Source organism: Bactrocera neohumeralis, chromosome 4 (genome assembly GCF_024586455.1).
Source record: "Bactrocera neohumeralis isolate Rockhampton chromosome 4, APGP_CSIRO_Bneo_wtdbg2-racon-allhic-juicebox.fasta_v2, whole genome shotgun sequence".
Taxonomy (NCBI): domain Eukaryota; kingdom Metazoa; phylum Arthropoda; class Insecta; order Diptera; family Tephritidae; genus Bactrocera; species Bactrocera neohumeralis.
This window is the reverse complement of record NC_065921.1, coordinates 37,113,184-37,129,819: the sequence shown is the minus strand read 5'-3', so window position 1 is coordinate 37,129,819 and position 16,636 is coordinate 37,113,184. Positions and strand designations below refer to the sequence as shown.

The following is a 16,636-nucleotide window of genomic DNA, read 5'->3' as shown; positions in this document are numbered from 1 at the left end:
TGAATTGATTTTCTGTAATAAAAAATATATATAAATCGCAAATGAAAGGTAATACATTACCATCTGATTACTCTCCTGTACTAATAACTATGTGAACAACACTTATCATTGATCCAAAAGTGGGTCCAACATCTTGAAAAGCACTTAAACGAGAAGAAGAATTCAGCACCGAAACGTATATAAAGAAGCTGTGTCCGAATTCAAGCAAGAAAAATTCTCTTCGAAAGGCACAAAAATCCATAAATCCACCAGTCAACTCCAACATGCCTATATGAAAAAAGTAGTAATACCAACGTACCAATTCGGGTTTCATGCAAAATACAGAACGATAGAGCAAGTAAATAGAATTATTAACTAAATAACAAAAAGTATTTGAGTACAGAGAATACTGTTCAGCAATATTTCGAGACGTAACTCAGGCATTTGATAAGGTTCGGAAAGAAGTATTTTTATATAAGATTAAAAAAATTCTACCTTTAGAATTACACATACAAACAAGTAAGGAAGGGCTAAGTTCGGGTGTCACCGAACATTTTATACTCTCGCATGATAAAGTGATAATCAAGACTTCATTATCCGGCATTTACATATTTTTCAAATACTGCATTTGTGTAAAGTTTTATTCCGCTATCATCATTGGTTCCTAATGTACTATATATTATACAGAGAAGGCATCAGATGGAATTCAAAATAGCGTTATATTGGAAGAAGGCGTGGTTGTGAACCAATTTCACCCATATTTCGTACATGTTATCAGGGTGTTAAGAAAATATTATATACCGAATTTCATTGAAATCGGTCAAGTAGTTCCTGAGATATGGTTTTTGGTCCATAAGTGGGCGAGGCCACGCCCATTTTTAATTTCTAGAAAAATACTGGGTGCAGCTTCCTTCTGCAATTTCTTCCGTAAAATTTAGTGTTTCTGACGTTTTTTGTTAGTCGGTTAACGCACTTTTAGTGATTTTCAACATAACCTTTGTATGGGAGGTGGGCGTGGTTATTATCTCCCTAATGCGATCCTTTGTGCCAAATTTAACTTTAATATCTTTATTTATGGCTTAGTTATGACACTTTATAAGTTTTTGGTTTCCGCCATTTTGTGGTCGTGGTAGTGGGCCGATTTTCCCATCTTCGAACTTAACCTTTTTATGGAGCCAAGAAATACGTGTACCAAGTTTCATCATGATATCTCAATTTTTACTCAATTGCACGGACGGACGGACAGACGGACAGACAGACATCCGGATTTCGACTCTACTCGTCACCCTGATCACTTTGGTATATATAACCCTATATCTTACTATTTTAGTTTTAGGACTTACAAACAACTGTTATGTGAACAAAACTATAATACTCTCGTTAGCAACTTTGTTGCGAGAGTATAAAAATTGGAGTCTTATTTAACAGATATACAATTTATGGTGAAAGTAGGAGATATCTAATGAACGACAGATAAAGGCTAGTGTACCTCAGAGCAGTGTTTTAATCACAACCCTATACATCACATATACAGCAGATCTTCCAAAAGCTAATAATGTATTGACATCAACTTTTGCGGATGACACAGCTTTCGTGTGCCGTAACAAAAGTCACATAATAGCATCAAGAATATTAGCGGAGCATTTATGTACTATAAGTCCTGTCGAAGAATGGCAAGTCAACTGGCTACATAAATGATATAAAAGTAAATGAACAAAAGTGTAAGCATGTTACATTTTTGCTAAGACCAAAAATGTGACCGGCAGTTAAAATCACCAATACTTTAGAACTCCAAGCGAACAAAGTAACTTATCTTGGTATTTACTTATATATGTGGACAAAATATATCTCTAGTAAAATGACTTGCATGCAGATAAGAGCCGCAAATTTAAATTGGCTTTTAAATAAAAACTCCAAACTTAGACTTGAAAACAAAGTGCTTTTATATAATGCGGTCATAAAACCGATTTGGATCTATGGCATTCAACTGTGGGGTACGATCTGTGCTACTAATATTGATATAATACAAAGGTTCCAATCTAAATTGCTTAGAACAATCACGTGTTCTACATGGTACATGCGTAACGAAAATATCCATACAGATTTTGGTATTCCTATGGTAAAGAAAGAAGTAGAGGTCAGTAGAATTAAATATATGTATATCTAAACTCCGAAATCATCCAAGCCCATTGGCTAGGGCTTAGGACATTCCTGCGATGAAACACGTCTAAGGAGAAGAGATATGCCTGTGTACTAAAGAGCAACGTATTACCAAAACAATTCAATCACATGCTTGAGCGTGTCTAGTTTTTAAATATATTTAAGATTTTATTACTTATTGTCAGGCTTAAAGATCCAATAAATAACGAAATATTGAAAAAATAATTTAATTAAGTAAAAAAACCTTAAGAATATTACAGGACAGGAATATTACAGGAAGCATAAGCGCATTGCGTGATGATGCACAAAAAATTCAATATCTTTGGAATGGTATGAATGAACAAAAATTTTTTTGCAGATTATTAAAGGCGAATATTTTCCGCGTTGTTCCACATACTCATCTGTTTTTTTTTCAGTTTGAAGAACACATGAAAAATTTCAATTGTGTAACAAAAAATTATATAATATTTAAACAAATGGATCGTGAGAAAACTTCACAAAATTTAATCGGTTTATTTTCAGTAGTTTATTAGAAAATTATTTACAATTCTATCATGCTCTAAATTTCAACCTTCAATAACTTTAACAAACAAAAAAAATTTTGACGAAATATTTATCGTTCATTTTGCGACATTTTCATGGATCTCTTGACGTGGTTTGACTTTATTATAAATGGGCAAAATCAGGCTATGGTCACGCTCACACATAGCGGTTAGTCGAAAACTTATAAAATGCCGTATCTAAGCTCCAAATTAAGATATATAGTAAAACTGTAATTTGGTGCAACAAATGGCTTGAAAATTTTAAAAGTGTGTGTGGGTCCACTACCTAATAAATTTGCTCAGGACAACTAGCGGCACCTCCACCGACAATGTGAAAATACAAGTATGTTATATCTTATTATAGCCCAGCCTAATTTCCATATAACGGTTAGTTTAAAGACTACAAAAAGTGCGATAACTTACTAAATAAAAACGATAGAAGCATTAAATTAAATCGTATGTATACCGTACGATTTTATCGAAAGCAGCCCTGATTTTATCCAACTCTGATTGAAAGTTGAACTTGTCATCAGCGACATCTTGCAGCAATTTGGATCAATGAGCTCCATTCAAGCACCATTCAAACTGCCCCTAGGTGTTAAGACACGTTGGGAGTGGCAATGTGGGCTCATGCTGCCAACGCACAACTAGCCTCTACACTGCCCAAATTGCGCTTAGTCTAGAGTCTAGACCGTTCTCTTAGCTCTTTTTCACTAATACTTATGTATACCCAATATTATTAAATTTAGTCTTACTGGTTGAATTTATATCACATATATCTCATTTGCGTTATCTAGATTGATTTTAGTATTAATATCCTGGATATGAAATAAAATACACTGTGGTAATAAAAATAAGTTAGTATGCAACCTTTAATTTAGTGATATATTGTATAAAACATGATTGTAATGCTTTAAAATTTCTGTCGAATAATAAATGTTTACTTCGTACATTAAAGTTTTGCAAAATATGAAAATAGTTCTCCGGTTTATATCCTTGCAAATTTCGATAACATAAAATTTTCGGTTACATTCGAATTTAGTCTTCCTTACTTTTTATTTTATTTCTTTTAAAAATCTCGTCTATTTTTAATTATGATTTTCGGCATTATAAAACAAGCAAAAAATTAATTCAAAGATTAATTCATATGTTTCATAAACGCATTATCTGCATCGGTGAACAAAAAACAAAAGTTTAAAATATTTCCGCTTTTAAATTATGCGTCTACAAATACATTTGCACACATTAAGATATCCATCGAGTTAGTAAACCAAAAAAGAAAAGAAATATGTATCAGCGTTTTGTTTGTGACAAGAAAGCACATGATTTTAGGCGTACCCCTGAGGTGTTGGTATGTCATTGCAGCAATATAGGCGCCAGCTTATCAGCAACCGTCTAAGAATTGAATTCAGCTCTTTACGAAGTTGATGTTTATTACTCTTAATTTTTAGAATTGCTTAACTAAATGTATAGTATTTTCTTTCAAAACTTTCGGGCTCAAGGAGTGTTAAAATATACTCTCTTTCGTACAAATTTTCTTGTCACGCTACTGTTCGTTACGAGTAATTCAATATTAACATAGATAATTAATTTATTTCCAAATGGGTAGATCTTTCGATCTAATTGCCATGTCACATATTTCAGCGAATAGTTGAAGCCTCACCAATCTTTCCAAATTATACCATCAGGATTCAGTGAAGCCATTAAGATTGAGTCCATTTAAGTTGTTGTCAATTGACAAATATTTTTAAAATATTTTTTAATTCAATATTAATTTTTATTTCGAAGCCATTTCACACTGAGCACATAGTTAGAGGCTGGAAAAGCTAAAAGTAAGGAAAAAGGAGGCCTTTACATCTTCCCAAATTTTCTTTACAAAATTGCTCTTCTAAGACATTCAGGAGTGCTATTTTGTATGTGATTTCTTGACACATTTATTGAAACATCAAACAGAGACCCATCAGTATCAGTGTTTCTCTAGCAGATGCCTTAAGAAGACAATAGTAGCTATGGACATGCAACTATAACAAAGGTTTTTAGTTTTATTAAATACCTAGTCTGATAATAAAATAGTGCTGCGATTAGCTGGACACCATTTTCATTATATTCTTGCAACATGTTACTACAAAGTATGATGGTTTTGTTCACCTAACGGCTGTTTGTTTCACCAAAACCTATTCGACAAAGGTATGGAGTTATATTCATATAAATAAATGATCAGGTAACGAGACGATTTGAACTCCTGGTGACTGCTTGTCGGTCCGTTCGTCCGTCTGTGCAAGCGATAACTTCAGTAAAAGTTAAAATATACGTACACGAGTTCCTTGCGAACTTGCCGTTAATGTGCCATCACTAAGCACTGAATTAAGATACAAAGTTGGTACGGGGGACCACAACAGACATATTGATCTGTGGAAATGGACGTGGCCCCGCTCTAAAATATATTCTTAACCGCGCAAGCTAAATCTATTAAATTTGCTGATTCTTTTAAACGCTTCTTCGTACGCTGTGGGTTTCTGGTTTCCTCATCTGCACTTTACCTAATTTGTCAACTATACCAGTGTTGCATAGCTTATAATCGGACGACTGATGGCCTTATAGTTACGTAGGTTGCCATGTCCGCCTGTCAGTGCATCTATATATGAAAATTATGAAATTTTTCACCTAGAAACTTCTCATTTGTCGGAACTGCCATAGAAACTTATAGATCAAACTCAAGTTCTTGTATGGAAGATGTTTTTTTATAAGGTATCTTATAGTATATCTAGTTGTTACAAAAAAAAAGGCAACTGATTTTGGACAATATTCACGAAATCCGGTTTGGAGTGATCTACGATCTCGGTTAAATTTACATATAAATAACGTATATATAACGTCATAAATGTAACATTTTACGATAAAGTTGAGAGTTGTTAGATTGCAAGACTAGGGTTGCAAAAACCCGAAATATAGAATTCAACCTACATAGAATATATTGCTAACAATGGTTCTTTGCCCTTGCCTCAAATGCAGGCGCTTGGCTATTTAAGTATTTGGTAATGGTTCGGAACAGTTATGGTTATAGCGGCATTCAGGTGTGGTGGTATTTGAAGTGCGGCTGTAGACTCGAGGAAGAGTACCATCTCAGTTATAGACATATCTTATACTTAATATACGAATTATTCGTGAAAAATTTATATTTGCAGAATGCATTATCTTAATTTAGAAAGTAGGTCACAAACGAAAGATGTCACTGTTCATTTTCAGCAATTGTGTCATCATAAGGAACTTTCTTGTACTAAAGAATATTTATTGTCAATAAAGTTGGTGATGGAGTGAGCATGCAAACAGAGAAGTTAAAATATGCTTTATAACGGGTGATCCAAGAGAGGTATCTTTCTCGACAGCCTTTTTTGACAGATCACGACAGATATTATTATTTTTTTTTTTCAATATTGTTTAGCATTTCATCATAGAAATCTTACGCTTGACCAACGTTTACAAATGGTTTAACATTATTGCGGAAATTCACGTTCTAAAAAGTAGAGTAATTTAGGGTATTGTGATATGTGTTGGTAAAGTGATATACCAGCGTATTTTCTAAACTATGCACGTCTGCACAAGAATATTTTCATGAGTCATATGGCAACGGTAAAAAAGTGTTACTGCAAAGCAGCGGATGGCACACAGCGCTTAGATTACCATCAGTGTGCAAATACATTTTCAGCTCATTCGTCAATAATTTAGCGTGCTCTTCGAAACAAGATAATTCCAAAATTTGTGTAGATTTTTAACTTCTTATATTTTAATTTGGTTACTGGTAAATATATTTAACAACTTTTCAAGTATTTATATATTTTTATGTAATTAATTACTATGAAAAAATTTTTAATTCATTAAAGCTCTAGTTTGGGTAATGTGATATGGTAATAGTTGTTCAATGTGATATAGTATATCACATTAAAAACCCATTATATTATATTAAACAAATAACGTATTTAATAAAAACAATGAAGTAATAACATATATTAAAACCATAAGTCATGCCGAAAAAGGGGGAAATTCGTAAGTGGAATGCAAAAAACATGAAAAAAGCAATCCAAGCTGTTAGAGGTGAAAAAATGGGAATATTGTTGGCATCGAAAACGTACGGTGTTCCATTTGCAACTTTGCAAAGAGCTTCTCGTAGTGATAAAAAAGTCGATGATGTTTTAGCTACGCCATTAGGCCGGAGACCGGTCTTTAGCAGAGACGTCGAATTAGAGCTGGTAAGATTTTTAAAAGATATGGAGGCAAAATTTTGGGGGCTTACTTGTAGCGATGTCCGCTCGCTTGCTTTTCAAATAGCAAAGCGCAACAATATTGTGAATCCATTTTCTATAACGAAGGAATGTGCTGGAAGAGATTGGTTGCGCGCATTCCTTAAAAGACATAAGACTGAAATAAGCATACGCAGTGCTACTGGAACTTCATTAGACAGAATAAAAGGCTTCAATGAGGAGAACGTAAACAAGTTTTACCGTTTACTGAAAAACGAGTATGAAAAGTTTAAATTTCCTCCAAACAGGATTTGGAACGCGGATGAGACAGGAGTGTCTATTATGCAAAGTAGGCAGCCAAGAGTCTTAGCTGCAAAAGGCAAAAGACAAATTGGATGCATAACATCAGCTGAGAGAGGATCTCTCATAACAGTTGTAAGCTGCATGAGTGCAGGTGGTGCCTTTGTTCCCCCGTACTTCATTTTTCCAAGAAAAAAACCTTCTCCGCTTTTAATGAAACATGCTCCACCTGGCTCCGATTCTGCCTGTCACATATCCGGATGGATACAAATTCCAATATTTACAATGTGGTTTGACCATTTTATGCGGTTTACACATCCTTCTAAGGAGAACCCAGTCCTTTTGATCTTAGATGGTCACTATAGCCATACAAGAAATATTGAGGTTCTTGATAAAGCTCGTGAAAATGGCGTTATAATTTTATCCTTGCCACCCATTGTACGCATAAAATGCAACCTTTGGACAAATTCTTTATGGGACCCCTTAAAACTTACTATAATGAGGAAATAAGACGATTTATGCGTGAAGAAGGCCGGGAGGTGACACAACTCGATGTTGTAGAACTCTTTGCAAAAGCTTATCTTAAAGTTCAAACTGCGCAAATAGCGATTAATGGGTTCAAATGTACTGGGATTTATCCATTTGATAAGAACAAGTTTCAGGAAAGCGATTTTATTCATGAAAAACATCAAGCGGAAGACGCACAAATCAGAGATGAAAGCGATTTAGAAGAACCGATCGCTAGCACAAGTAAAGCAGCCATGCAGCACTTAATCACGCCATGGGAGATCTCATCTCCACCTAAACTGATACAGAAAACTAGCTCGATAGGTAAGCGTTCCGAAGCGACAATACTTACAACATCACCATTTAAGGCAGCGTTGGAAGTAAGCATCAAAAATGCTGAAAACCGCAAAAAAAAGAAAAGCGTGAAGCGGGCATTAATGCCGGGTAAAGTAGCTGGGAAAATACGGTTAAAGCAGACTAGGAAAAGTGCATCAAGCAAGTCGGATAAAAGTTTGATATTACCCAGTTCAGACGAGGAATATTGGGCAGAAATTCCTCCTACTAAGGACACCGCCTGCGCTTTTTGCAATAAAACCTTGGGGCAGATGGGGAAGTCATGACTTGGACTCCATGCTTGCAATGCGACTTAGTTTGGGCACATAGCAAATGCCTCCCTAAACGCCAGGCAATATTCGTTTGCAAATCTTGTGAATGACTTTTCAAATATTTTACTATGTATACCAACTATGACAAATGCTTACATACTTTATAATAGCTTCCTCAAAACTGAACAAAATGCAATACTATTTCGGAATATGTTGGGAAATGCCTGAACCTATCGCATTAATAGAAATTATACTGGTTTCCTCTTCAAAAAGTTGATTAGTCATCGAAAAAAGTATGCCTATATCACAATACCCTAAATTACTCTATGTGTTTCGCGCGCGTCGCTCAACTAATGGTCAACATAATCGGGCAACTGAGCGTACTATTCGCAACACCATCATCCATCTTAAGACCCAACACTCATTATTGGATAATATTCCACCGAATAGACCACGTCTAGTACGCATGGAAGAAAATGTAGCAGCCGTAGTTGATAGAGTACACGAAGATCGTTGAGAGTCGATTCAGCGCCATTTGCAGCAGCTTGGACGGACGTATGGAACGACTTGAGGCATTTTACGACGAGATCTTCAATTGAAAGTGTACCAAATATAGCTTGTTTAAGAACTGAAGCCGCTCGACCACCAAAGACCATATGATATCATGCGTCATTCGCCAGATACCAGACGAAATGCTTGAACGAGTCATCGAAAATTGGACTCAAGGGATGGACTATCTAAGATAATCTTCAAAAAATAAATGCCAAAGAGCGATCACGGTCAGATGTTAAGAAATAACACTGCGCGACAATCTATTGCATACACAAGTCGTTGAAGCTTTATTTTTTCGTGTGTAAAGATTTTAACCATCATTTTTGAAGTGTACATATGTAGTAATAGCACCTACATTTTTCGTGACATTTTCGTAAATATTGCTTAATGTAATTTGATTTCACTATATTCGAAAATATGTATATATGAGCACACAATGTCAATCCTTTCAAGGTCTCAATCATTCATATGAAGGAAATCATTTTAATCAATAAAAAATAAAATAACTGTCAAATCTTCATTTGGAAAATGTAGCTAAACAATTTTGATAAATAAATAAAAATATATGTACATAAATTTTTGGAATCAGGGATTGGTGATCAAAATTTAGTTAAATACGATATGGAGAAAAAATCATCCAAAGGCTCAAAATCTACATGGGAATCTATGGGAGGCAAAGAAAATTGTGAATCCAAAAGAGAGCGTAATGTTAGAGACTCCAAAGTTCTTAAGGATGCTAGGGAGAAAAGGAGCGAACAAAGAAGCGAACGTGGTTTAAAGACTGAACATGAACGTAGAAGAGAGCATGATCGCGAAAGCAGAAGTGAGCGCTACTCGAAATCCGATCGCGAGAGACGAAAAGATAGCGACGAAAAATATTATTATGAGAATAACATTGAACGTACTTCACGAAACGAATTAGCGCATCGAAGACAGCATGAATCAAAAAGCGAACGCGAAATAACCAACGTCAAAAGTTCGAGGGATATGAGAGCTGTTAAAAGCGATCGTGAATCAAGAGATATGAAAAGGAGCAGTGACAACAAAACAAAGAAGCCAGATCACAAAACATTGATGCAAGACATTAAAGAGCTAATAATGCGTGCGCTAGAGTGCGAACTGAGCGGTCATGTGTTAGAGGCACGCATGCTATACGAAGAAAGTCTCGTAAAACTGCAAATCTGCACGGACAACGAACAAAACGAAGACATGTTAGATAGTTACAGGTACATACATACATATATACAAATAAAAGGTCAAGCCTCAGTAAATCTCTATAGTGGTGAATATTTATTCATGAGCATACTTCTTCAGTTTTTGATATATGTATACTCCTAGAACCACTTTTATGCTTTAAAAATGTTCATCGAGATGATCTTTTATAGTATTTTTCAAAAAAAAAATTTCTTTTCCAATTTTTTCTTTCAGAAAATATCTCAGTAGTTACGAAAAGCACGTGCAGCGTCTGCGTGATCAAATCGAACAGAACTTGTTCAGCTGCAAGATTACGGAACATATCGCCATCACGGAGGGTTCACGGGGCCGCAGCTATGAAAAGCTAATCGGCTGCTATTTGAACGAAAAAGTATCGGTGGTGCATATTTACGAACCATGTCTCACTCAAAGCTGCCATCTGGAACATTTAATTAACTTTGTCGAAGTGCTTGTGAAGAATTGTCCAAATCTGATGTTCTTGCGTGTAATTACTCGCGCTAGTCCTAAGTCCAGCAATCTGCAAAAGGATGTGTTAAATGATTTGCGCGAAGAGTTGGAGAGTGGCAATATTTCGTTCAACTACCAATTCGACGAACAATTAAAGAAGCCGCGTATTGTTTTCAACAATGGTGTAGTAATACGCTGTAGGCGCGGTTTACATATTTACAAGCCATTCACAAAGTACTACAAGTTGGGTCTGTACGATTTTGACTTTCGGCGTTGCGAAAGCGCCGAGGTGGATATTTATCAAGGCAAACCCTTCTCCGAATCTATTTCGAAGGCGGACAGAACGGATCTAATGGAGAGTTTATTGCACGCTTAAGAGCGAAATAAATCGGAATATTAGAAATTAGTCAAGTTCTTATAATAGACGGTAATCATAGTGACCGAAAGTAATTTATTTTATAGAAATTATAAAAAAATAGGAAAATAAAAATAAAAATATAACTCAGTAATAAGAAATAGAAAACTCAAATATAAATTTATACTCGAACAAGTAAAGAAGAACAAAGATCGGGTATAACCGAATATTTCATATTCTTGCAACTTTTAAGAATTGAAGCTAGGGAAGTACCTAAAGGTACGTTAGGCCTGCTAGTTTTATGGGGTTTTCTGTGGGGATATGTAAAGTCTAAATCTATGTGGACAATTCATCTTCGATTCACGCCTTGGAGCAAAACATCACGCCTGTAATTCGGCAGTTACCTGTCGAATTGCTCGAACGAGTCATAGAAAATTGGACTCAACGGATGGACCATCTGAGACGTAGCCGCGATGAAAGAGATAATCTTAAAAAAATATTTCATTAATTGCCAGTTATTTTGAACCTAGTTGTAATCGTTTGAACTGAAACGGCATAACAGTTGGAATCATAGGGTTAGGCGGTATCAAAAACCGCGTTTTGATTTAGCAGTTACAATCGTAGCTACAATGAAATTTTAAAGAACTTTTTCATTGCCTACAGCAAGTGTTTGCAATAGTATACTAATTATACCCTGAACAGGGTATATTAAGTTTGTCACGAAGTTTGTAATACCCAGAAGGAATCGTCGGAGACCCTTTAAAGTATATACATATATAAATGATTAGTATGTCGAGCTGGGTCGATTTAGCCATGTCCGTCTGTATGTATATGTATATACGAACTAGTCCCTCAGATTTTAAGATATCGTTTTGAAATTTTGCAAACGTCATTTTCTCTTCAAGAAGCTGCTCATTTGTCGGAACGGCCGATATCGGACCACTATAACATACAGCTGGCATATAAACTGAACGATCGGAAACAAGTTCTTGTATGGAAAACTTTCACATTTGACAAGATATATTCACGAAATTTGGTACAGATTATTCTCTAAAGAAAAAATGGAATCTCCGAAGAAATTGTTCAGATCGGTTAACAATAGCATATAGCTACCATACAAACTGAACTATCGGAATCTAGTGCGTGTATGGAAAACTTTTGCATTTGAGGTGGTATCTTCACGAAATTTGGTACAGATTATTTTCTAAGGCAACAATGTAATATCCGAAGAAATTGTTCAGATCGGTTAACTATAGCATATAGCTATCATACAAACTGAATGATGGGAATCAAATGCTTGCATGGGAAACTTCCTCATTTGACGATATATCTTCACGAAACTTGGTATGAGTTATTGTTCATAGAAATAATGTAATATCGGAAGAAATTGTTCAGATCGGCTCATTATAGCATACAAACCGAACGATCGGAATAAAAGGAGGGCTTGTATGGAAAACTTTTGCATTTGACGTGGTATCTTCACGAAATTTGACATGGATTACTGCTTATGTAGGATAATAATATAATCTCCGAAGAAATTGATCAGATCGGTTGACTATAGCGTATAGCTTCCATACAAACTGAACACATAGTTACTAACAGAAATGCACCTGTGAAGGGTATTTAGCTTCGGTGCAACCGAAGTTAACGTTTTTTCTGTTTTTGATGTCATTTGAAATGTCGAATTGTGTTTTTGAACACGACTCAAAAAAAGCTTCGACGTTTGAGATGTCCCAAAACCTACAAAATGCAATGTTTCGGGTGGACTTTTAAATGCTTTGCCTTTAACACAACACATACCGGGCGTTTCACCTTGAAAGTTAGCCGGATAACAATGTGGACAAATTGCGTCCATCATTCCAATGTATCCGTACATACTACAATCAATCTGGCTGTTGTAATTAAAAGCAGCACGCAACATTTTAGCCGAAATAGAACGACGTATTCGTGAGCGCCGTGCAAGCGCAAGGGCAACAGATCTATTTCGTGTGTTACGTTCACGCTGCGATGCATTAGCTTGTGCGCGTTCATCTGCAGTCTGTGATCGTGTTAGTAATGGCATATCTTTGTATTACGCGTTCGCCGACCCTATATTTGCTCGTCTGGCTCGTGGCATTTTTTCTTCATATAAAATACTCATAACAACATAACAATTTAACAGCACAATCCGCCCCTTAAAAGAACTTCACATAAACTAAATACTAAATACCTGTAGTGCGAAACGAAGCTTAAAGATTTGGTTTGGATAGGAGAGCCCGTTCTTAAGTTATAAAATTACAACGAAAAGAGGGATTACTTTTTATAGATATAGATATATTTTATGGGATCTCCAACGGTTTCTTCTGGATTTTACAGACTTCGTAGACTTCTTGGGCAACTTATTGCAACTTGTTCAGAGTATAAAAATGAAAAAGCTACGATTGAATTTTCTGAACGATTCTTATAGTACTAACACAACAGGAGAATGGAGCAAGAAGGATTAGATATCGAAATCCGCCATTTACGGATTAGAGTTGCAGCACATCACAATTGATATTTTGATTTATACTGAAGCCGATTATATATTTGTGAATCGAACAAACTGCATATCTATACCAAATGTTCAAACAAGCAGGCAGCTATTGTCATGCAACTCTGCTCTAACGCCTCCACGGTAATTGTCTTTCTTTAAAAAAGAATTCTTCTAACCGCGTCGAAAAACGGTTAAATAGACGTTTTGTTTTGCTTTCTATACTATTTATAATTATACAGGGTTTGGGCGGAAAGTATTAGGACTGATTTTTTTCCGCCGCGACTGTATTTCAGTGCGTGCACGCACCGACCGGATTCGGTAGAGGAGCGGCTGATCAGTTGTCTCCGAGCACCTGGAGATTCCGGACAAGAATTTTCGTACGTCGTGTTTCTGTGAGTGGTGCAAGCCGAAAATGCAGCGTTCGTTAGAGCAGAGGTACGTGATTTAATTCTGTGTGCGAGTGGAAGTGTGCCAAGAAAATTTGAACATGTGCGAAAGTGACCACCAATTTTTGAATAACGTAATCACAGGTGACAAGTCATGGAACTTTGAGTATGATCCCAAGACAAAGAGGCAACCTTCCGAGTAGCACACGCCAGCGTCTCTTCGCCCAAAAAAGGGAAGAATGAGCAAATCCAAGGTTCAAACGATGCTCATTGCCCTTTTTGAAATCAAAGGCATCGTCCACCATGAATTTGTTCCTCCTGGACAAACCGTGAACGTCATGTTTTGCGTGGAAGTCCTCAAGAGACTCAAACGAAGGGTCAATCGGGTCCGACATGACATCGCAGCCGATTGGAAATTGCACCACAACAACATCCCGGCTCACACCGCCTTTCTTGTGAGCAGCTACCCAACCAAGACCGGCATCCCAACGCTTCTGCAGCCGCCTACAGCCACCCCGGACTTTTTTTTGTTTCCTTGCCAGAAAGCCCGATGAAAGGCAAGCATTTTGAGACGACAGAGGGGATCCAAGCAGCATGCACTCGGCTCTCATGGCTATTCCGGAGAATGTCTTCCGTGACGCCTTCAATGCTTGCAAATCGCGCTTGCAGCGCTGCATCGACGCATCGAAAATCGAAACAGTCTTTGTACTTTCCGGACAATCCCTATATTTGTTTTAAGTTTTTAAAATCGAAAAAGAATCTTTCTATTGCCATTCATAACACTTTCATCTCGATAATTCCGTTTTTGCTTTGACGTGTACATTTTTTGACAAGAAAGCAGTAGGGGAAAAAAGCTAGATGGCGAATAATAACAATCAATACAACAATTTCTCGAGCATTAAAAGCATTAAAATCATCTTACAAAGTAAGGTTACCTAGTTATCAGTTAGTTGTTGGATGACTGAAAGTTTACGATTCTCGAAGAAAATTGAAAAAAGAACATTCCATAAGTTTTTTCGATTAAGAGATTCTCTCTTTGCGCAGCATTAAGTACCTCTACTTTCAACGGTTAAGATTCAAAGAATTGAGTCGGCCAGCTCATAATCTCAAATCCTTTTCGCTGCTATGTGTGTAAGTGGCTTCATGATTTGTAAAAATTTCCAATGAATCAGTACTAAGAGATTTCGTGAGAAGTCGGATTAAGCGGAAAATTTGTAATGTATCATTTTATTTACTTTTGCGTGTTTTATTATTTCGTATGGTTAATTAGTATTACTAATTAAATTTAATTAACAAAGTTTTAAAAACAATGTGCAAGCTATAAAAGGAAAACCTCAGTAATTATTTATGGAACAACAATGAGGCCAAACACAAAACCAACAATGAAAACATCCCGAGTTCAATCCCATTTTAGCACATATAGTCCATAACACCTGTGGTTTCATGCAATTTCGTAACTTGTCAGATTTAACACGAAGAGGCGCCAGAAAAGCACACCGGAATATATCCACATAATTATTGGTTTAAGTTCAATTAGCACCTTTGGCTGTGAAAAATTCCAAATTGAAGTGAAAGGTAGCACTAATTGACTCAACTATTATATACGAAAAAATGGTGATTCGCCTCTGATTCGCTCGGGTGATGCAGTGTGTACGAGTCTACCGAAAATACTTTGACGCCTGGAATCAGTTATGACAGAGTTGTCAAAAAAAGAACTTAAGTTCTGATTCATTCTGGGATCACTTCCGATTCATGACTAAGTTCCGTTTTCGCAGCTCTTCTGTGTTAATCATCTCGAGTAGTTATCATGTTATTCTGTCGTGAGTATTCCCAGAGAGTTACGCGTATATTTAATATTTTGCTTTCAATTAACACTTGACTTTTCTATGAGTGACATTGCTCACGTAGTGAAAATGTCTAAAATAATTTCTTTTAATATTACTGACACCTTGAAAAATAAATAACGGTTTTGGCGTATTTCATCGTGATAGTAAATAGTACATGTTTTGGTAGGAAGAGGCAATTTTCCGCAAGCATTTTGATACGACAGAGGGGAACCAAGCGGAGAATGCCTCCGCGACGCCTTCAATACTTGGAAATTGCGCTGGCAGCGCTGCATCGACGCAGAAGGAGCCTATTTTGAAAGTTTTTAAAGAATTGTAACGATTGGTTCAATAAATTTTTTTAATCGACTCAGTCCTATTACTTCCCGGACAAAACCCTGTACCACAATCTTCTCCATTATACTCGTATTATTGTCGAATATAACGGAACTTTTTTATTATTAATTCAAGCTCGCCGCTTGTGACGCCAGTAGAAAATTTATACAGCAAAATTTAAATTTGGTAAACACTTATCCATATTTCATAAGCCAATAACCTAACGGACGTTAAAACAACAAAAATTTGCTAATATATGCTAAACAGGTACGTACACCAAAAATAAGTAGTGTAAATTCTCAACAGTTTTCAAGTGTTTCTTTTATTTGCCTACAATTATTTTATTAAATTATAAATTCATTGTTTTCTTTTGACTAAAATTTCTATAGCGCAAACTAGCCACTGAATTCGCAAACAACAGATGAATATAAATATTTGCACACAAGTGTGATTTGAGTGTCTGAGGCCCATGCCTAAGTACTTGGCGGCGCTGTTGGCGCGAATTCCCTCTTGAGTTCTAATGCGGAAGCGCACAGGCGTTGACTCAGCATGTGGAGGGCTCGTTTATGGCACTACGAATGCGCAAATATTTGGACGAGTCATGTACAAATCAAATTAATACAATTTGGCTGTGCTGACACAATCAAAATAACTAAACGTCACAGCTTCACCAGTGGAG

At 36.2% G+C, this 16,636-nt stretch overlaps 2 protein-coding genes across 4 annotated transcripts in view; one reads left to right on the top strand and one right to left on the bottom strand.

Annotated features, from left to right (window-relative positions):
- LOC126755348 (putative ATP synthase subunit f, mitochondrial) overlaps positions 1-16,636 on the bottom strand; it is a 565,888-nt gene that overhangs the window by 349,204 nt on the left and 200,048 nt on the right. The gene's annotated exons all lie outside the window — the stretch shown is intronic.
- On the top strand, positions 9,406-11,041 carry LOC126755335 (MIT domain-containing protein 1-like). The gene is made up of 2 exons (XM_050467830.1): positions 9,406-10,109; positions 10,312-11,041. Exons 1-2 carry the CDS (start codon positions 9,505-9,507, stop codon positions 10,919-10,921), a joined length of 1,215 nt encoding a protein of 404 aa, XP_050323787.1. The 5' UTR covers positions 9,406-9,504; the 3' UTR covers positions 10,922-11,041.

Excerpts from the sequence above, each read along its gene's own strand:
- LOC126755335 (XM_050467830.1), top strand. The coding sequence starts at position 9,505 with ATGGAGAAAAAATCATCCAAAGGCTCAAAATCTACATGGGAATCTATG. Across the intron at positions 10,110-10,311 it reads GACATGTTAGATAGTTACAG|AAAATATCTCAGTAGTTACG; the intron begins GTACATACATAC and ends TTTTTCTTTCAG.